The 19726-nt window shown below is 57.9% G+C and overlaps 3 protein-coding genes across 4 annotated transcripts; 2 read left to right on the forward strand and 1 right to left on the reverse strand.

The window, feature by feature from the left end:
- Positions 1-872: 872 nt before the first annotated feature.
- Positions 873-5394, reverse strand: MRPS12 (mitochondrial ribosomal protein S12). The gene is made up of 3 exons (XM_047079180.1): positions 5352-5394; positions 4993-5060; positions 873-1582 (listed from the first exon to the last, which is right to left on the reverse strand). The coding sequence occupies exons 2-3, from the start codon at positions 5039-5041 to the stop codon at positions 1212-1214; spliced, it is 420 nt and encodes a 139-aa protein (XP_046935136.1). The 5' UTR covers positions 5042-5060; positions 5352-5394; the 3' UTR covers positions 873-1211.
- Positions 5395-5634: 240 nt separating this feature from the next.
- SARS2 (seryl-tRNA synthetase 2, mitochondrial) lies at positions 5635-15278 on the forward strand. Of its 2 annotated transcripts, XM_047078085.1 has the most exons (16): positions 5635-5907; positions 8571-8666; positions 9791-9820; positions 10352-10492; positions 10575-10629; positions 11131-11194; positions 11409-11514; positions 12180-12227; positions 12439-12547; positions 12865-12910; positions 13257-13344; positions 13429-13538; positions 14254-14347; positions 14438-14530; positions 14651-14716; positions 14803-15278. In XM_047078085.1, the coding sequence occupies exons 1-16, from the start codon at positions 5641-5643 to the stop codon at positions 14944-14946; spliced, it is 1557 nt and encodes a 518-aa protein (XP_046934041.1). In that variant the 5' UTR covers positions 5635-5640; the 3' UTR covers positions 14947-15278. The 2 variants fall into 2 exon arrangements, with proteins under 2 accessions (XP_046934041.1, XP_046934043.1); XM_047078087.1 differs by lacking the exon at positions 14803-15278 and having other exon boundaries at positions 14613-14701.
- A 1819-nt stretch (positions 15279-17097) lies between these two features.
- CCER2 (coiled-coil glutamate rich protein 2) lies at positions 17098-19710 on the forward strand. The gene is made up of 5 exons (XM_047078089.1): positions 17098-17339; positions 17576-17616; positions 17771-17858; positions 18186-18721; positions 19379-19710. Exons 1-5 carry the CDS (start codon positions 17264-17266, stop codon positions 19466-19468), a joined length of 831 nt encoding a protein of 276 aa, XP_046934045.1. The 5' UTR covers positions 17098-17263; the 3' UTR covers positions 19469-19710.
- The last annotated feature ends 16 nt before the right edge of the window (positions 19711-19726 follow it).

Raw genomic sequence — 19726 nt, forward strand, 5'->3', positions numbered from 1 at the left:
GGCGCAGCTCCCCTCCTGCGGGGCAACATACCGCTGGAGCCAGCGTGCCACAAGGGAAAGCGCTCCTGGCAGCCTCCCCTCACGTCTCCTGCCATCTCCCCGGCTGGGCACAGCCAACACACTGGCTCCATAAAATTGGTGCGAAACGTGAAGTGATGGGGGACCACTGTCTGTAGTCAATGCCCCGTCTGCCCCCAGCCCTGATCCTAAGAGGCCTTGTGGGATATTTCCAGCCGTGAGAACTTCAGGAGGTATGCTAAGCTCCATGCAGGCCCTGTTCTTTAGTCCAGGAGGAAACAGGCTCAGAGCTTACATGACCTGCCCAAGGTCACCTGGGCAGTAAGCAGGGAAGGCAGGACTTGCACAGAGCCGTGAGAAGGACGACTCCCAAATCTTATAGTCGAACACGGTCAAGCGCGTGATCAGGTGAGGTCAGTATCACTCCCGGTGCCATTTCCTGAGGGAGGAAACTGAGGCCCAGCGCGGGAACAGCGCGAAGTCACAGAACAAGGAGGGAGAGGCAGGATTCGGATCCAGGTGGGTGTGGAGTCTGAAAATAACCTAGGAGAGCAGCTCCCATGTGGGCAGCAGCGCATCCCGACCCATCCTTTCAATGCCCCTTCCACAGATGGGGAAGCTCGAGGGCCGGGCTCTCTTTGCACAGATCCTGGGCCTGCAGGGAAGGGAACAGGGTGGACCCAGCACTGCCTACCAGCAGCTTAAAGTAGGGGAGCATGTGTTATGCACTTAGAGCACTGAATTTATACCAAGAAGGGGGATATGTGAGTAGAGCCATTTTCTGGAGGAAATCGAGGCCCACGGGGGATGTCACAGGCTAATACCACGCAGAGGGTAAATACCGTGCAGGAGGGTTCACATCACAACCATGGGGGTAGGGGCGTTTTTTATTGCCATTCCTCCCCAGCAGATGGCAGTACAGAGCCAGGGCCTTATCCCAACAGAAGAGCCCCCCCCCCCCCCAGCCACCGCTCTACAGGGAAGGCAAGGGTGTGGCCAGGGGGTGCCTCTTCCCAATTCACACCCAGAACCCCCACAGGCAAGCAGCGTTCCAGATGGAAGAGGCGAGGCCAGGATTTGAATCAAGGACCAGGTCCTTCCAGGGCTGGGATAGCTTCCCAAGGACTCCACAGGCACCCGGAGAGGAAGGTTCTCGTTCTGGGGGAAGCCCCGGCCGCCGGCGGCCCTGGCGGTCACTTCTTCTTCTGCACGTGGCCACAGTCGTACTTGCCGCGCACGATGGTGAGCTTCACGCCGGGCAGGTCCTGGGTGCGGCCGCCCTTCACGAGCACGACGTGGTGCTCCTGCAGGCTGTGGCCCTCTCCGGGGATGAAGCACACGGCCTCTCGGCCGGTGCTGAGCCGCACGCGGCAGCATTTGCGATTGGCCGAGTTGGGTTTCTTGGGCTTCCGGATGAACGTGCGCAGAACCACGCCCTTCAGCTGCGGCCGGCCCTCCGTGGGGCCCGGAGGGGCAGGCGGCCGCTTCGGAAGCCCCCGGCGGTGCATCTGGTTCAGGGTGGCCATGGGGCGGGCGGCCCCGAGCTGCGGGACCAGGGCTAGGCCTGGAGACACACAACCGGGAGGGCGCAGGGGGGTTATCATCCCAATGAAGGCAACGCATAAGACTTCTAGGCCCCGTTGCGAGCACTTTACAAGGATGGATTTGTTTACACCCAGAGGTGGTTGCTAATATTAGCAATAACGTTTACTGAGCAACCGCCACAGGTCAGGTTCTATCTTAAACGTTTAACGTGAATTAACTCATTTTATTCGCAAGGAAGATACTGACTTTAATGCTGTTTAAAAACAGTAACGGGGGCGCCTGGGTGGCTCAGTCGGTTGAGCGTCCGACTTCGACTCAGGTCACGATCTCGCGGTCCATGAGTTCGAGCCCCGCGTCGGGCTCTGGGCTGATGGCTCGGAGCCTGGAGCCTGCTTCCGATTCTGTGTCTCCCTCTCTCTCTGACCCTCCCCCGTTCATGCTCTGTCTCTCTCTGTCTCAAAAATAAATAATAAAACGTTTAAAAAAAAAAAACAACAATAAAAAAAAACAGTAACAAACACAATCAGACTCAGGGGCGCCTGGGTGGCTCAGTCGGTGGGGCGTCCGACTTCAGCTCAGGTCCTGATCTCGTGGGTTGATGGGTTGGAGCCCTGAGTCGGGCTCTGGAGCCTGGAGCCTGCTTCGGATTCGGTGTCTCCCTCTCTCTCTGCCCTTCCCCTGCTCATGCTCTGTCTCTCTCTCAAAAATAAAGGAAGATTAAAAAAAAAAAAAAAAAAAGCAAACAGATTCACACCATGTCATGTACTGTTCTATGCATCGTACCTATATTAACTTGTGCCCGCCCCACAGCAACCCAGTGGGGTGTTTCCGGGAGGTGTCCCTCCTCCTCCCTGGCACACTCATTTCACACACAAACTTTATGCTCCCTCCACATCCAGGGAAGGCCCCGGCTCATGTTCTGTGTCTCACATTACAGCAGAATCCTCAAAGGGGCTGAGACGTTCTTAGAAGTCTCTTCCTAGTGGCGTGCCCTTGAGTAAGACTGCCGCTCAGTGGCCTCACTGTATCACAAACAGCATGATCGAATCTCCCTCCTGAGTATGGTGTGTAAAGGGTGTCACGAGAGACGCATATCGAGTCAGCTTGGGAGAACGAATATTGTTAAAATGTCAATACTACCCAAAGCAATCTACATATTCGATGCAATCCCTATCGAAATGACACCAGCATTCTTCACAGAGCTAGAACAATCTTAAAGTTTTCTTTGTATCATTTTTTTTTAATGTTTATTTATTTTTGAGAGAGACACAGTGAGAGCAGGGGAGGGGCAGAGCGAGAGGGAGACACAGAATCCCAAGCAGGCTCCAGGCTCTGAGCTGTCAGCACAGAGCCCCACACGGGACTCGAACTCAGAAGGGGGAGATCATGACCTGAGCCGGTTGGACACTTAACAGACTGAGCCATCCAGGCACCCCAAACGATCTTAAAATTTGTATGGACCCACAAAAGACCCCGAATAGCCAAAGTAATGTTGAAAAAGAAAACCAAAGCAGGAGGCATTACAGTCCCGGACTTCAAGCTGTATTACAAAGCTGTAATCATCAACACAGTATGGTACTGGCACAAAAACAGACACTTAGATCAATGGAACAGACTAGAGAACCCAGAAATGGACCCACAAACGGATGGCCAACTAGTCTTTGACAAAGCAGGAAAGAATATCCAATGGAATAAAGACAGTCTCTTCAGGAAATGGTGCTGGGAAAACTGGACAGCAACATACAGAAGAATGAACCTGGACCACTTTCTTAGACCATACACGAAAATAAATTCAAAATGGGTGAAAGACCTAAACGTATGAAAGGAACCATCAAAATCCTAGAGGAGAAAACAGGCAACAACCTCTTTGACCTTGGTCACAGCAACTTCTTACTTGACATGTCTCCAGTGGTAAGGGAAACAAAAGCAAAAATGAACTATTGGGTCTTCATCAAGATAAGAAGCTTCTGCACAGCGAAGGAAACAATCAGCAAAACTAAAAGGCAACCGACAGAATGGGAGAAGATATTTGCAAATGACACATCAGATGAGGGGTTAGTATCCAAAATCTACAAAGAACTTATCAAACTCAACACCCAAAAGACAATACAGTGAAGAAATGGGCAAAAGTCATGAATAGACACTTTTCTAAAGAAGACATCCGGATGGCCAACAGATACAATGAGAAGATGCTCATCATCAGGGAATGCAAATTGGTGCAGCCACTCTGGAAAACAGTATGGAGGTTCCTCAAAAAATTAAAAATGGAACTACCCTATGACCCAATAATTGCACTACTAGGTATTTATGCAAAGGATACATAAATGCTGATTCGAAGGGGCACATGCCCCCCAATGTTTATAGCAGCGCTATCGACAATAGCCAAAGTATGGAAAGAGCCCAAATGTCCATCGACTGATGAATGGATAAAGAAGGGGCACCTGGGTGGCTCTGTCGGTTAAGTGTCCAACTTCAGCTCAGGTCATGATCTCTTGGTTTTTGAGTTCGAGCCCCATGTCGGGCTCTGTGCTGACTGACAGCTCAGAATCTGGAGCCTGCTTCAGATTCGGTGTCTCCCCGCCACCCCACCCCCCCCCCCAGTCATGCTCTCTCAAAAATAAACATTAAAGAAAAAATTTTCTAAAAGATGTGGTATATACACATACACACAATGGAATATTACTCAGCGATCAAAAAGAACGGAATCTTGCCATTTGCAACAACATGGATGGAACTAGAGTGTATTATGCTAAGCAAAGTAAGTCAGCCACAAAAAGACAAACATCATATGATTTCACTCATACGTGGAATTTAAGAAACAAAACATATGAAGATAGAGGAAGGGAAGCAAAACTAAGATAAAAACAGAAAGCGAGACAAACTATAAGAGACCCTTAAATACAGAGAACTCAGGGCTGCTGGAGGGGGTGTAGGGTGGGGAGGATGGGCTAAATGGGGGGGAGGGGCATTAAGGAGGGCACTTGTTGGGATGAGTACTGGGTGTTATATGTAAGTAATAAAGCACTAAATTCCACTTCTGACATCACTATTACATTATACGTTAACTAACTTGGATTTAAACTTTAAAAAAAATTAAAAATTAAGAATTAAAAAAAAATACATATCAGCTGAATGAATGAGCCAAGCGCTTTGCTTGGATGTCTCACCCACGGAATTTAATAAGTACCTGCTGAAGAAATCAGCAACTGACCCAAACTCCTGATGCCCCCTGACGACGCATAGCAGCCCCCAAGGCAACCACTTCCCACCTCTTGCCCCCCGCAGCCCGAGCTCTGCTAAAACCCACCGTGTATCCATCTATCCCTAATTTAACCCCTGATTCCCCCGGGGCTGCGGCAGAGGCACACAAGTCCCGGCGGGGATAGCCCTTATCCTGCTGCGTCTCTGCAGCTCAAGCCCCTAACTTACCATAATTTAGGGACGTGTTGAGGCCACGGAGAAGACCGGACCAGGACATCCCACAGCCTGCAGGGTCCCTGTGTGAGGGGATATGAGCATCAGGAAGGAAAAAGTGGCCGTAGCCGGACAAGGGCCCAAATTCTCCCCACCACGTCCTCAGAGCCTTCTGATTAAATCCAAGGAATTTCCTTGACGGTCTAACTGCAACCCCACACGTTGCTGACAGAAATTCCCTCGGTAAATTTAGTTTCGCTCTGAGTGGGCACCCAACAACCTCTCCCGCCCCCCGCACACAGAAGCAGAAGGGAAACTGAGGAGAGGGCCCGGGAGACTGGTAGAATCCAATGATTTCCATCAACTTCACCGACCCTTGCAGGGTCCGCAGGCACGCCGAATCTGCCTCTTGCCCCTTCCGGAGGTCACCCAGGCAGGGATTGGCTGGTTCTGCCTCCCGCGTACGCTAAAGGGGCGGGGCACAGATGACGATTGGTCAACGACAGAGTCAATCACAGTCGATTTTTCTCATCGAACTGTATTTGAGGCTCGAGAGGCGCTCACCCCATCCAGGGTCTGATTGGCAGGACGGCTGCTTTGCAATTGGTCTAAACGCGGAGGGGGCGGGACGAAGGGTGCGGGACTCCTTGTCCCCTGTCCAAGATGGCGGCGTCCATGGCGCGGCGCTTGTGGCCTTTGGTGGCTGGTCGGGGTCTTCGTTCCCGGAGAGGCTGCATCGGCAGCCATAGCCCAAAAAGAACTTTTGCCACGGAGAGACGAGACCGGAACCTCCTGTACGAGCACGCGCGGGAGGGCTACAGCGCGCTCCCTCTTCTGGACATGGAACCTCTGTGCGCATGCCCGGAAGAGGCCGCGCGCGCCCTGCAGCTCCGCAAGGGGGAGCTGCGGCCCGAAGACCTGCCCGCGATCGTGAGTGCGCTTGCGCCGGCCGTCAGCTGCGGGGCGGAACGGGGCTTGCGAGATACTGTCCAGCAGGAGGCGAAACTACTGCAGGAATTTCCGTTTCTTCCCAAGTTTAGCCAGTATGTTGTGCTTGGCACCCATAGATGTGCCAGTTATCCACGGAGTGCTAGGGCCCTACTGTGTACCCACCCACCATGCGCCTGTTCCGTAAAGCGTACTGAGTACCTACTTTGCGCTTAGGAACTTAACTACGTGCCGATGTTCTCTGTGCTCCAGCCTCCTGCCAGGCTTCCTGAAGACCACAAAAGAAAATAGGGGAGGGGGAAGAAATTGAGGGACAGGGATGTGAATTAGACGAGGGTGGAGAGGGGGTTGCCTCTGGAGAGTAAGAACCCTGCACCTGCCCCACAGGTAGCAAGCATTTAAATAATTATTTAATTAATGGTTCTGCGGAACAGCTGCTTAGGGAGCATCTACTATGTCCCAGGCTTTGATAATGAGGTGGTGAATAATATAATACTACATGCCAGGGAACAAGAAGGAGAGTCACCATTATTACTAGACCTTGGGAGCAACCCAAGTGCCCACTGACGGACGAATAGATAAAATGGCCTACGGTACACACAGTGGGATATGATTCAGCCTTCCAAAGGGAAGGAAATTCTGACACATGCTAGAACATGAATGAACCTTGAGGACATGACGCTAAGTGAACTAAGGCGGTCACAAAAAGACAAAAGCCGGATAATTCCATTCACGCAAGGTACCTAGAGTGGTCAAATGCACAGAGACAGGAAATAGAGTGACGGTTGCCAGGGGCCGGGGAGAGGGGAACAGGGAGATAGTGTTTAATGGGTATAGCATTTCAGTTTGTGAAGATAAAGTTCTGGAGATGGATGGTGGGGATGGCTGCACAACAGTGGGAATATACTTAGTGCCGTTGAACTGTACTCTTAAAAATGGTTGAAATGCTACACTTTATGTATTTTTAAAAAATTTTTTATGTTTATTTAGTTTTGGGAGAGAGAGCATGAGCAGGGGAGTGGCAGAGAGAGCGGGAGACACAGAATCGGAAGCAGGCCCCAGGCTCTGAGTTGTCAGCACAGAGTTCGTGGGGCTCGAACTCACTAACTGCAAAATCATGTCCTGAGCTGAAGTGGGACGCTCAACCGACTGAGCCACCCCGGCGCCCAACTTTATGTATTTTTTTAAACGTTTATTTATTTATTTTGAGAGAGAGAGAGAGAGCAGGAGAGAGGCAGAATCCCAAGCAGCCTCCGCCCTGTTAGCACAGAGCCCAATGTAGAGCTTGAACCCACAAACTGTAAGATCATGACCTGAGCTGAAACCAAGAGTCGGGCACTTAACCGACTGATTCACCCAGGCGCCCCATAAAATGCTAAACTTTATATTTTACCACAATTTCTTAAAGTGCTGGTTTAGCAGTCTTGAATTATTTATAACCCGCTAATGGATCACATCCCCAAAGCTCGAAAAACACTTCTTTAGGGCATGAAATGTGAAGAGGAAAATGGCATGTGGCTTTATGGGCAATAACAAGGCACGTGAATTGTTCCTAGGGGCACTGGGGGGGGGGGGGGTATGGGTGCCTCCGGGCAGGAGAGGGATTGTGTAAGAGCTCTGGCTGGATTGGAGGAGGTGAGCCTGAAGGCTGGGAGGATAGCACAGCGGTCCTCGTGGCAGATGACAGGATCTGGAGCAGAGAGGGGCAGGAGTCAGGGGATGGGAGGAGGACAGACGCGATGGACGTTCAGGAGGCAGAAACGTCGGGACATGGAACCTGGCCATAGGGCTGGGGTGGCATCCGGCAGGAGGCTCAGGGTCCTGTGGCCGGGATGGGAGTTTGTGGGGCTGTCCCTGGAGGAGGAGCAGATTCGGGAGGGGGATGTTTTTCCTAGAGTTACTCTTGTGCATAGTGAGTGTCCAGGGGACATCCGGGGGAGCCACCCAGTGGGCAGCAAACCACCTTATGGCCTGCTCCCCCTCCCAGTTGCCAGCCCCGGGGAGGTAGGACAGTGCTGTTTGCACCGTTTTATCAGAGGGAAAACCGCAGCCAGAGAGGACAGAGGGGTTTGCCCAGGGCTGCGGGCTCACAGAGGGACCTCACGGCAGTAGGTGTGCCCGCGAACCAGAGCTGAGCCTGCTTTGTTGGAGGGGACGGGTTGAGCGCGGCAGCCCCATAGGACAGAGGCTGCCTCTCTCTTCTCTGAGACTCAGAGGTGAGTGCTGGCGGGGCCTCAGCTCTGTGCCCCTCAGCGCCTGGGTCCTTTCACCCTCCTGCTCCGCGTCCCTTAGGATGCTGTCCGGTTTGGCTGTGCTTCAGAGCCTGTCATCCAGTCCAAGGGGAGTGAGAGAAAGCCCAGCATGGGGGCTTGTCTTCAAGGAGGTGACCCAAGAGTCACACTCTCCCCTTCCACTCACGTCCATTGGTTGATCTTGGACACGTGAGCACAAGTAGCTGCAAAGGAGGCTGGGAAATGTGTCTTACGTCTGGGCAGCCGTGTGCTTTACATCAGGGAGCCTAGTACAGAAGGGAACGAGGAGAGCCTGGCTGCTGGGCTCCAGGTGGCCAGCAGGGGGAGGCTCCAGCGAGAAGGGGCAGGAGACAGTGGCCCCTTCACCCCTTTCCCTCCTGTGTCCTCCCCCAGATCTCAGCATGGCAGGAGCTGAGGCAGCTGCGGGAGCAGATCCGGAGTCTGGAGGAAGAGAAGGGGGCCGTGGCTGAGGCAGTACGGGCCCTGATGGTGAGCGGCAGGGGAAGGGAGGGGGTCCTAGGTGGGTGAGGCTTCGCTATGTGGATTTGACCTCAGTTTCCCCGCTCACAGCCCAAGATGGCCGCGTAGTACCGTGTCTCTTCACATGACTGCCAGAGGCAGAAAACAGGACTTCTGTGGCTTGAGTAGTCTTGGGCTAGACAGCCAAGAGCGTCTGCCTCAGGGGCTGAAAAGAGTAGTCATAAAAATAATAGCAGCTGTTTATATAGCAATCACTGTGTGCCAGGCACTGTTCTAGATGCTTTCCTCCTCTGAACCCTCCCAACTCTGTGAGACAGGAACGATACAAACCCAATTTACAACCAGGCTCCCAAGAGGTTAGCATGTGCCTGAGCGTCGCAGCCGGAAAGTGGGCGAGGCAGGATTCGCACCCAGGCACCCGGGCTGCTTTTCGCCAGTCCGCTCGAAGGCCGACTGCAAAACTAGTTACACCTCCCAGTGACCCTCCTACGTAAGTGCCAGGCCCCAGACTACGTGCATCACGGGCAGGCAGCCAGTGACCACAACAAAATCGGTCACAGTTCACGTTCCACGAGTGCCAACTCATCTGCTCGGGGAAGCCATTCAACGGCCCTGCTGGGGAGGTCCTGTTACCCCATTTCACAGGTGGGAATACCGAGGCTCGGAGCAGGAGAGAGATTTGCCCAAGGGACACGGAGCGGGTAGGCACCCGACATTCAGACCCTGGTCTGCCTGATTCCGCCTGCCGCTCTGGCTCGAGGAAGGTTCAGGTTCACCAGCTTTACCGCTCCTAGCCTCGATTTTCTTATCTACGAAACGGGAAGCACGCCGATGCCAACTTCACGGAGCAGGTTGTGAAGAGATAGGACCGCGTGAGAGCCTTGTGAGAGCAGGGACGGGCTCAATGAACAGAGCTGCGGGTGTGGCTACTCTTCCATTATCTTGCCTCCTCCCGGCTTTACTGAGAAACTGAGGCACGGAGGGGAGGAAGGTCTGTCCAGCCAGGCACCCACAGAGCAAGGAATTCCCCCCACCCCACACGGCCCTGTTTGACCTTTCACCCCTCCTTTCTTCCCTCCTCCCCGGCCCCAGCTTTACGAACCTGATCACCCCCTCCGTCTCTCTTCTACCAGGTCAACCGGGACAACACTCAAGTGCAGCAGGTACTCCCGAGGGCCGGTGTCCTGCCCCTGGGGGGAGTGGGCAGGTGCCACGGGGGTCGTGATTCCTACCTTGTGACCGAAGACAACAAACAGGATTATTGATCCAAGTGAATCTATTGGTTCCTGAAACCTAAGAGGCTGGCTTATATCTGGTTCTAGTTCCCCCTTGTTCCCAGACCGGCTTTCTGCCCTTAGAGAAAGGGGAGGCGGGGTGGGGCCCGAAGGGGACCGCTTGCCTGATCGCTGCACCCCTGGTCCTGGGGCTCGGATCACGTGCCTGTCTTTGAGCCAATCGCTGTGGCCCAGGCAATAGAATGTTCTGGTAGGCCAGGCCTGAGTCACGGCCCCCTGGACTTGCCATGTGGTGGTGAGGTGAGGTGAGGGAATTTCCCAAACAGAAATTCAGGATGTTGGGCCGAAGAGAGAGTGGGTGCCGACCACAGGGGTTGTGCCGGCAAGGCCCAAGGTCAGACTGGTTGAGGGACCCCCCCCACCCTCTCCTGGACTGACCCAGCTTGTCCCCCTGCCCAGGACCCCCAGTATCAGAGTCTGCGGGCCCACGGCCGAGAGATCCGCGAGCAGCTCATGGTCCTGTACCCCAAGGAGACTCAGCTTGAAGAGGAGTTCTACCTGCGGGCGCTGAGGCTGCCCAACCAGACCCACCCGGATGTGGTGAGCGCAGTGCTGGGTGGCGGGGGAGCCCAGGGGCCCGCCCGGGACCACCCTCCCCGTGACTCCCGTTGTGTCCCTGCAGCCCGTCGGGGATGAGAGCCAGGCCCGGGTGCTCCACGTGGTCGGAGACAAGCCAGGTGGGCCAGCCCCCAGGCCCGGAGCCGAGGCTGGGTGGTGTCCCTGGGGCGTGGGACGTGGCCGGTGCTCCCCTCCTCCTGCCTTCTGCCCTGTGTGTGTATGGCAGTCCGTCTCTGGCTCGCTTTGGCTGTTTCCCTTGGGTTTAACTCCCTGACTCCGGTGTCTCTCTCTCTCTCTCTCTCTGGCTCTGACTCTCTGTACCCACCCACCTCTTTCTCACCTCCTCCTAACGTTCTCTTCCCTTTCCCTTCTCTCTCCTTTTCCACCTCGGCTCCGCATCTCTCGCCATCTCTCCCTTTGCCAGTCCTGCCTGTGCTGCCCTCTCCTCTCTCTCTCTCTCTCTCTCTCTCTCTCTCTCCTCTCTCCCCTCTCCCTTTCCCTCTGTCTCCCTCGCTCCCTCTTACTGCCTCTCCCTCCTGCTGGCTCTCTCATCCTGTCTGTGTCCCTGTTCTGTGTCTCTCTCCGGACTCCTTATTCCACCGCTTCTCATCCGGATCCAGCATTCTCCTTCCAACCCCGGGGCCACCTGGAAATCGCGGAGAAACTTGACATCATCCGGCAGAAGTGAGCTCCGCCCGCTCGCGCCCCCTCCGCCCTCCCCGCCCCAGCAGCTGGCTCAGCACCAGGTGTGGAGCCGCCCGGGCCTCACCCCACATGAATGTTTGATGCCCGGTCCCCCGCCTGGCACCTGGCCTCTGCCTCAGGGTGCTCGGATCCCCCCCTTCCCCCACCAGCCCCGGCCCACACACACCCGCCTGTCTGCCCGTCTGTCTCCCAGGCGCCTGTCCCACGTGTCCGGCCACCGCTCCTATTATCTCCGTGGGGCTGGGGCCCTCCTGCAGCACGGCCTGGTCAACTTCACCCTCAACAAGCTCATCCAGCGGGTATGGGTCGGGATGGGAGGGCTGCCTGGAGGGGGTGATGTCGACAGTGACTCAGAGGGCTCAAGACGGGGAGGAGGGCGTTCCCTGTGCTCCAGCCATTATTTCAGAGCTTTACATGTATTACCGACACATTTAATTCTTATAGCAACGTTATGAGGTAGATGCTGTTATCCCCACTTCAGGGATGGAGAAATTAAGGCCGGAGAGGGCGTAACTAGCCCAAGATCTCACGGCTGCTGTTTGGAGCCGGCCCTAGGGCCTGTGCCTGGGACCTCACCACCTGCCGTAGTGTAAAGGAGGTGTTGCTGGAATGGGGGGGGTTGGCGGGGGCTGAAGGCACGGCCTGTTGACCGTGGCCTCAGGCCATTTCCTGAGGGCACTGGGGAGCCACAGAAAGCTCTAACTACACCTCCCGCTACCCTGTGTGGGATGCAGTGAGAGGAAACCGCAAAGCACCGGCAGAGAGGGCCCCGGCGGCAGGGACACCAGGGTCCCGAAGCCAGCTCCAAGCCTACTGGCTCCAAGCCAGTTGAAGCCTCCCTCAATCTCCTCTGAGGCGGAATGGGTTTTGAAGGACAAGCGGGAGTCACTGGCCCACTCTGCAGTGTCCCTGGTCTGGTGGGGGTCCTGGCCGTGCCCTCACCCCGCCCCCTTCCCGTTCACAGGGCTTCACTCCCATGACAGTGCCAGACCTTCTCCGGGGAGCTGTGTTTGTGAGTGCCCCCCGCACCCAGCTGCGTGCCAGGCCCTGTTCCGGGGACCCCAGGCGTGAAGAACAGCCTGTCTCCCCTGCAGAGACGGCCCTGGGACTGGGTTGAGGGTGGGCAACTCCAGGTGCTTCCTGGGGAGGAGCGGGGCTTGTTCCTGCAAAAGGAGGCTGAGGTTATCTGTCCCTTGACCTCTGTGGCTTGGCCTCCTCCCCAGGAAGGCTGTGGGATGACACCAAATGCCAACCCGTCCCAAATTTACAATATCGACCCATCCCGCTTCGAAGACCTCAACCTGGCTGGGACAGCAGAGGTGGGGCTCGCTGGTAAGCACCTGCCTGGGGGCAGCAGCAGGGGTGAGGATACCTCCAGTGTCCTCAGAGCAGGAGGGATTGTAGGGGGATAACCAGGAGCATCCTGGGGGTGACAGCTGCCTGCCTAGGATGTCTCAGTGACCCCCAGGGCCAGCCTGTACAGTTGTGTAGGTTGTTTACTGCACAACAGTACAGTGAGGATCCAGCCCCATGCCCTGACGGGAGGTCGTGTCTACCAGAGAGGACACCTTTTCTAATTGTCACAGAGATTTCCTGTGGATGGTGGTGACCCATCCTGGCTGACACATTCTGTTCCTCTCTCCTCCCAGGCTACTTCATGGACCACTCCGTGGCCTTCAGGGACCTGCCAATCAGGTGATGTCCGGTTCCTTTATTTATTTATTTATTTTAAAAAAATTTTTTTAACGTTTATTTATTTTTGAGACAGAGAGAGACAGAGCATGAACGGGGGAGGGTCAGAGAGAGAGAGGGAGACACAGAATCCGAGACAGGCTCCAGGCTCTGAGCGGTCAGCCCAGAGCCCGATGCGGGGCTCGAACTCACGGACCGCGAGAGCATGACCTGAGCTGAAGTCGGCCCCTCAACCGACTGAGCCACCCGGGCGCCCCGATGTCCGGTTCCTTTAGATCTTGTCCCCCACTGTGACATTCCCTCTCCCCTCCCTGACTCTACCTCCCCTGCCCCCCCCCCCCCCGGCCAGGATGGTTTGTTCCAGTACCTGCTACCGGGCTGAGACAGACACAGGGAAGGAGCCATGGGGACTGTATCGAGTGCATCATTTCACCAAGGTTGGTGTAGCCGCGACCTGGGGAGGAGGGCTCAGTCCAGTGGCGGGGGGCCTTCTGACTCCTGTGCCCGCTGCACTGCCCCAGGTGGAGATGTTTGGGGTGACAGGCCCTGGGCTGGAGCAGAGCTCACAGCTGCTGGAGGAGTTCCTGTCCCTGCAGATGGAGATCTTGACGGAGCTGGGCCTGCACTTCCGGTGCGGAGAAGGGTGGGGGTGAGGGAGGAGGGACGGGCTGGCTAGGGGCTCCCCACCTTACACGCCCTCATCACCTCCTCTCCCTCTGCCCCCTTGCCCCGTGTCAGGAATACACGTGGGATACGTATCTGTCAGTCTGTAACCTCCCGTGTGGGACCATAGGACGGTGACAGCAGCCTGAGTGGCACAGGGTGCCCTGGGGATGGGGACCCGGGCCCCTTCCCTCTCGTGGCTCCCATCCCTCGGTGTTGCCTCATCGGCACTTCACCCCAAGGGGCTCCTCACCGCCTGGGCTCGGTGGGGAGGGCGGGGGCGCCCCCTTCCCTTTCAGGCAGGACCTGGTGGGTGGCCCCACGCCCTCCCGTCCTATCCGTCACACCTGGCTTCCAGAGAGGCCGGGCGATGTGGGCTTTTCCTCTCGGTGACCCGTTACAGACCAGGGTGCCGAGAGTGGCCACATGCCCACTCTCCTCCCTGTCCTCCCCCCCAGTCCGCTCCCCTTCCGCCTTCTCCACTGCCCCGTGCCTCGCCTCTGTGCCCTCTTCGCCACCAGCTCCGCCTCCTTTTTCGCTTCCATTTTCCTCTTTTTTGGCTATCTTCTCTTCCATCACCCCCCCCCCCGTGCCTTCTCCCTCCTCCCCCTCCTCCTCCACCACTGCCGCCACCTCCTCTTGCCTCTCACTGACCTTCGCCACGACTTTCTCTTCCGCCGCAGCGTCCTGGACATGCCCACCCAGGAACTGGGCCTCCCCGCCTACCGCAAGTTCGACATCGAGGCCTGGATGCCGGGCCGCGGCCGCTTTGGCGAGGTGAGCCCCCGCCGCGGTGGGGACGCAGTGGGGGACCAGGACCGGACCCCCCACAGGTGATCCTCTCAGCCCACCCCTCCCCGCACCCAGGTCACCAGTGCTTCCAACTGCACGGACTTCCAGAGCCGTCGGCTGCACATCATGTTCCAGAAGGAGGCCGGGGAGCTGCAGTTTGCCCACACAGTAAGCGCCCACCCCCCCTCGCCTAGCCTCCCGAGAGCCTCCGCTCCCTGAGGCCCACACCCCCTCGGCCTTTCCGGGGCAGGAGAGGTCGTCGCGGATGCGAGCACGCCTCTCCCCCAGGTGAACGCCACAGCCTGTGCCGTCCCTCGCCTGCTCATCGCCCTCCTGGAGAGCAACCAGCAGGAGGTGAGCGGTGGAAGGATCCCACCCAGGGAGGCCGAGGGTGGAGGCCTGGGTCAGTGGCAGCATCCTGAGGCCTGCTCTGTCCCCAGGACGGCTCGGTCCTCGTGCCCCCTGCCCTCCAGCCCTACCTTGGCACCGATCGGATCACGGCCCCCACCCACGTGCCTCTCCAGTACATCGGCCCCAACCAGCCCCAGAAGCCCAGGCTCCCGGGCCGGCCCGCTTCGAGCTGAGAGCGCACCCTCATCGGTCAGCAGGGCTGTTGCCGCTTCCTGGAGCTCAGGGGCCCCCGGAGACCTGGGACCCGTTTTCCTAAGCCCGTCCTGACATCTGCATTCCTCACACCGGCTCCGTGCCCGGGCCCCTTTCGTACTTCCGTACTTCCTCAGAATCAGCCGGTGACCCTGTTGTCACTGGTGGTCCCAGCCTGCACCGGAAAGCAGGACGCCTGGGGATTTAAAGGTTGTAGGGATGGGGGAAGGAGAGGAAGAGGCCTCCAAGCGTCCTTCCTTCTTCCCTCCCCCAGTACTTAGCAGAAAAGTCCCCAATAAATGGTCAGAACCAAGGCCTTTGTGGATCTGTGAGCAAGGGAGATGACCCTGGCTGACCTGCGGGGGTGCTGGGCAGTTGGTCAGAGGTACTAAACCATCATAGGGTCTGTGGCCACAGGGACCATGGCCAAGAGTGTCCAGCAGCCCCCAGAGCACACGGAGGGCAACTTGGGGGCCACCTCAGGAACTGAGAGGGTGCGAGGCCTCTCCCTTGCTCTAGGACGAGGGGCACCTTGCACTGACCCCAGTTTCAACCTCACTCCCCCATCTCCACTGCAGGGGGTTGGGGGGAGTGGGGTTCAGTAGGCAGCACAAACTCCACGAAGCAGAACTCGTTCTTCGCCTCGCTGTGCCTGTCTTGGTACATGGAACTGCCTTCCCAGTTCTTCAGGCCACAGCCCTTCGGTCACTCTCTGCTCCCCTCGTGCCCACGTAGGTCAGACCCTGGCGGCTCCTTCTCCAAACCATTACCAGAATCCACCCTTACTCTCTTCCTCCCCGGTCCCTCCCTGGTCCCTCCCCGGTCCTGTCCACTGTTTGCTCCCCATCTGGAGAGTCACGACAGCCCCTCCACCATCTCCTCGCTCCCCCGCCCCCACGCAGCCAGAGCGACCCTGCGGACACCTGTGTCTGGTCACATCCCTCCCCCGCTTGGAGCCCTCATGTAGCTCCATCTCAGGGGAAAGGACAGAGCTGTCCCCGTGATCCACAGAGCCCTGCGTGGTCTGCCCCCTGCCTTCCGTTTCAACCCACCTCCTCTCTCTCATGCTCTAGTCTTGCTGTCCTAACTCTGCAGACTCATTTTTTTTTTAATTAATCTTTATTTATTTTTGAGAGAGAGAGAGAGACAATGTGAGCGTGGGGGAACAGGGAGAGAGAGGGAGACACAGAATCGGAAGCAGGCTCCAGGCTCTGAGCTGTCAGCACAGAGCCCGACGTGAGGCTCAAACTCACAAACCACGAGATCATGACCTGAGCTGAAGTCAGACACTTAACTGACTGAGCCGCCCAGGCGCCCCAGTCTGGAGACTCATTCTTGACTCCGACCTTTGCGCTGGCTAGTCCCTTCTGTGGCTACTCTTCCCCTCAATCTTGTGTGATTGCCTCCATTTTATGACTCAGGCCTTAGCCCACATATCACCTCCTCAGAAAGGACTTCCCTGGCCGGCCAAAGGAAAAGCCGCTCGCACCGTGTGATGCCGGCGTCTGTGGTCATTTCCTCCTTCCTTATAGGCGCGGAGTTGAGTGTTGTGTCTTCCCCTTCTCAAATGTCGGCTCCAAGAGGACGGGGAAGTTTGCCTGCTTGTTCACTGCTGTCACCCGGGCTTTCTGAGAGGGCGGGGCATATAGTAGGTGCTCAATAAAAGCTACTGGACTGAGGGTGCTGGGACGGGTGTAGTTCCCAGGGCCAGACACTGTCTAAATGACCTTACGCACCCGTTATGTATTTACCCCTCACCTGTGGGGCAGGTGGCCACCCGCGCTGTCTCACAAAGCATAAAACCAATCCTAGAGAGGTCTGGCAGTTTTCCCAGGCTGCACAGCTGGCCGTGGTGGAGCCGGGATTCAGGCGGAGCCCAGCCACCACCTCTGCGGAAGTAGGTTTAGGACCTCCAAATCTCCAGATGAGGAAAAGGCCAAAGAAGGGAAGGAGTTGCCTGAGGTCTATCTGTGAATGGCTGCCACTGGATTCGAACTCAGGTCGCCCTCCCCGTGCAGCCTTAAGCTCAACAGACCGTGTCTCTCTGGGGAAAGCACCCTCCCTCCATGCTGACGCTCCAGGACCATTAGCTGGAAGAGGAGCGGGTGCGGGACGTGGGTCTCCATGAATAATTGAGGGTCTCCGGCAGGGGGCCGCCCGGCAGCTGTCACCCCGGCGCGGGCGGGGAAGGGGCGGTGATGACGTCACTTCCTCCCCCGCGGGGCCACTGGCGCGGGTTATAAGGAGCTGCCGCGCCGTCCCGCGCGGCGCCGAGCACCCTGGTCCCGACGCCCCACCATGCAGAGCCGCGGGCCCGCCTCCGTGCTGCTGTTGCTGCCGCTGCCCCTGCTTCTGGCGCTGCTGCCGGGGGCCGGTGAGTGCCAGGAACTGGAGAGGGCACCTCTGCGGCCAGCTCAGGGACCAGGGACTGGGGGTGCGGGGGGCGGGAACGGTGCACCCATTGGGGTTGGACTAGAGACTTCACGGGCTGGGCTTCCAGGTAGGGACGGTGCACCTGGCAGGTAGGCTGGGGAGAGGACCGTGGATCAGCACCGAGGACAGTGCCCGCGGGGTACCGAGGGTACCAGCACCCACCTCCTTCTTCCACAGCCACCGCTGCTCCCTTGGCACCAAGACCGTCCAAGGAAGAGGTGAGGAGTGCAGACCCCTTGCCCTGCCTCATCTTCCCCAGACCCTGGCCCTCCCTGACCGGCCTCCATGATCATCTCCCTCCCGAACTTCCCACTGCTCTCATTCCTCCCGTCTGCCCTACCCTCAACCTCCCCTCTGACCCTTCACGCCCAGCTGACCCGCTGTCTGGCAGAAGTGGTCACAGAAGTGCTGACGCTGGGCCAGGCCCAGAGAAGCCCCTGCACAGCTCTCCTCCACAAAGGTAAGGAGGGCCCAGGCCCCAGAGCCTCTCGGGGGCCCCCACCCCACCCGGGGTTCCGGCCGGGGCTGCCTGGAGGAAAGGTGGTCTCATCCCAGGGCCCCCTTGCCTGGGCTGGCACGGCACGCCCGGTGTCCCGTCCGGCCTCCAGTCCCACCCTGGGGGGTCCCTGCAGAGGTACGGGATGGGGGCAGAGAACATCCCCCAGACCTGACCCTCCTCTCCCGGTTTTGGGCAGCCCCCCCGTGGGGCCTCGGGCAGGCCCCAGAACTCCTCCAGGTCCGGTTCCCGATTCTGCTGCACAGAGAGCATCCTCTCTTTTTCCACCAGAGATGTGTGAGACAGAGCCCTACGGCTGTGTGTCCACCAAAGAGAAAGGCCTACTGGTTGGGGGTTTCAAGAAGCAAGAGGCTGGGAAGATGAGGTCCAGCCAGGAAGCGAGGGATGAGGAAGAGGCAGCCGAGAGGGCCCACAAGTCTGAGGTGCGGGAACAGACCATCCGCGAGCAGCTCCATAGCCGGCTCCACCAGGAGGAGGAGGAGGAGCAGGAGCGGGAGGAGGAGGAGGAGGAGGAGGAGAGGAAGAAGAGGGGGCCCGTGGAACCCTTCGAAGGCCCGTGGAAGCGGCGCCCAGAGGGTGGAGGGGGGCCCCACAAGCGAGTGGCAGAGCAGGCCAGTGACGAGGAGACAGCCCAGTTTGAGGCCGAGGAGAAGGGTGTGCAGGTGCTGGGCGCGGGCCACGGCCTGTGGCAGGGGGCCGAGGCGGGTGGAGGAGAAAGGCACGAGGACTCGCCGCATCACCACCGCCTCCGCCAGCCAGAAGCCGGGCCCAAGCAGGAGGAGAAGGAAGAGGCTTCCGAGAGGGAGGTGAGTGGAGGCCACGGGCTAGCGGGGTAGGCCAAACGGCCAGTGGAGTCGACTACCAAATGGGTACCAGTTGGGCCGTAAACGGCCACTGTCCACCATAAATGGACCATGGTGACCGGAACGGACACCAGGACTAGGCAGCGACATCCGAGCAAGGCCCCTGCTTGGCCAAGATGGCTTCCACACCAAGAGTACAGTAAGCAAGATGGCCACCAGAATCGCGCGGAAGCGTCCGAGTTAGCCGCCACCGTAGTCAGTAACGCGCCGTCTGGCCACGTGAAAAGTGGCTGCCGTGCTCGGTTCGCTGGACCACAGGTGGACACCACTGCTGGGCCATGGAAAGAAAGACGTCCCCATGACTGGCGGCAGCAGCCTAACCGGCCAGCACCTCACAAATGGGTCAGGGCCCCTTTACTAGCCCCACCTGCTGTCGTTGGCCGTGGCGGTCCACGCAGACTGCACCGCTGGCCACGTCGGCCAGTCTAACTCTTCCACTGCGGTCACCACCGCGGTCCACCACCCGGTCCGTCTGGGGACCAGAGGACCGCTGCCGGCTGCCGGCATGCAAACTGACATGGCCCGCATTCATGGGTGACTCCTGAGGGGGCCTGCCCTTGAAGGTGGGTGGGCTGATCTACCCGTTTCTGATCCCCCCAGGAGCATGACACGGTGCGGCTGGAGCACGTGCGAGATGAGCTAAAGAAGGCAACGGAGCTTCTGGGGGAGGAGATCAGGAGGGAGGGATGACCCCCGACCTCGCGTCCTCCTTCCTGACACACCCTATGGCTTATGACTGTTGACCCCCAAAGCTTGCCTAACACCCCACTCCGTTCCCCAGCCTGAAGGAACGGGGGGGACAGGTGTGCCACACGACCAGGCCCGAGGGGCCGAGTCTGAGCTGGGTAGAGGGGCTGGGCTCCAACCGACTCGGGAAACACCCGGCCACCCATGTAACCCACTCCAACCCTGCCGAGTGAATAAAGCACAAAGAAAACCGCTAAGGCT

Source organism: Lynx rufus, unplaced genomic scaffold (assembly GCF_022079265.1).
Source record: "Lynx rufus isolate CCGP_SWC_20201006 ecotype Redwood Valley unplaced genomic scaffold, mLynRuf1.p SCAF_16, whole genome shotgun sequence".
In the NCBI taxonomy this organism is placed as follows: Eukaryota; Metazoa; Chordata; class Mammalia; order Carnivora; family Felidae; genus Lynx; species Lynx rufus.

Coding starts and splice junctions, on each gene's coding strand:
- CCER2 (XM_047078089.1), top strand. CDS start 17,264: ATGCAGAGCCGCGGGCCCGCCTCCGTGCTGCTGTTGCTGCCGCTGCCC. Junction 17,617..17,770: donor CAAGACCGTCCAAGGAAGAG/GTGAGGAGTGCA, acceptor CTTCACGCCCAG/CTGACCCGCTGTCTGGCAGA. Junction 18,722..19,378: donor AAGAGGCTTCCGAGAGGGAG/GTGAGTGGAGGC, acceptor TGATCCCCCCAG/GAGCATGACACGGTGCGGCT.
- MRPS12 (XM_047079180.1), bottom strand. CDS start 5,041: ATGTCCTGGTCCGGTCTTCTCCGTGGCCTCAACACGTCCCTAAATTAT. Junction 1,583..4,992: donor CAACACGTCCCTAAATTATG/GTAAGTTAGGGG, acceptor GTGTGTCTCCAG/GCCTAGCCCTGGTCCCGCAG.
- SARS2 (XM_047078085.1), top strand. CDS start 5,641: ATGGCGGCGTCCATGGCGCGGCGCTTGTGGCCTTTGGTGGCTGGTCGG. Junction 12,548..12,864: donor AGCAGAGGTGGGGCTCGCTG/GTAAGCACCTGC, acceptor CTCTCCTCCCAG/GCTACTTCATGGACCACTCC. Junction 14,531..14,650: donor AGCTGCAGTTTGCCCACACA/GTAAGCGCCCAC, acceptor CCTCTCCCCCAG/GTGAACGCCACAGCCTGTGC.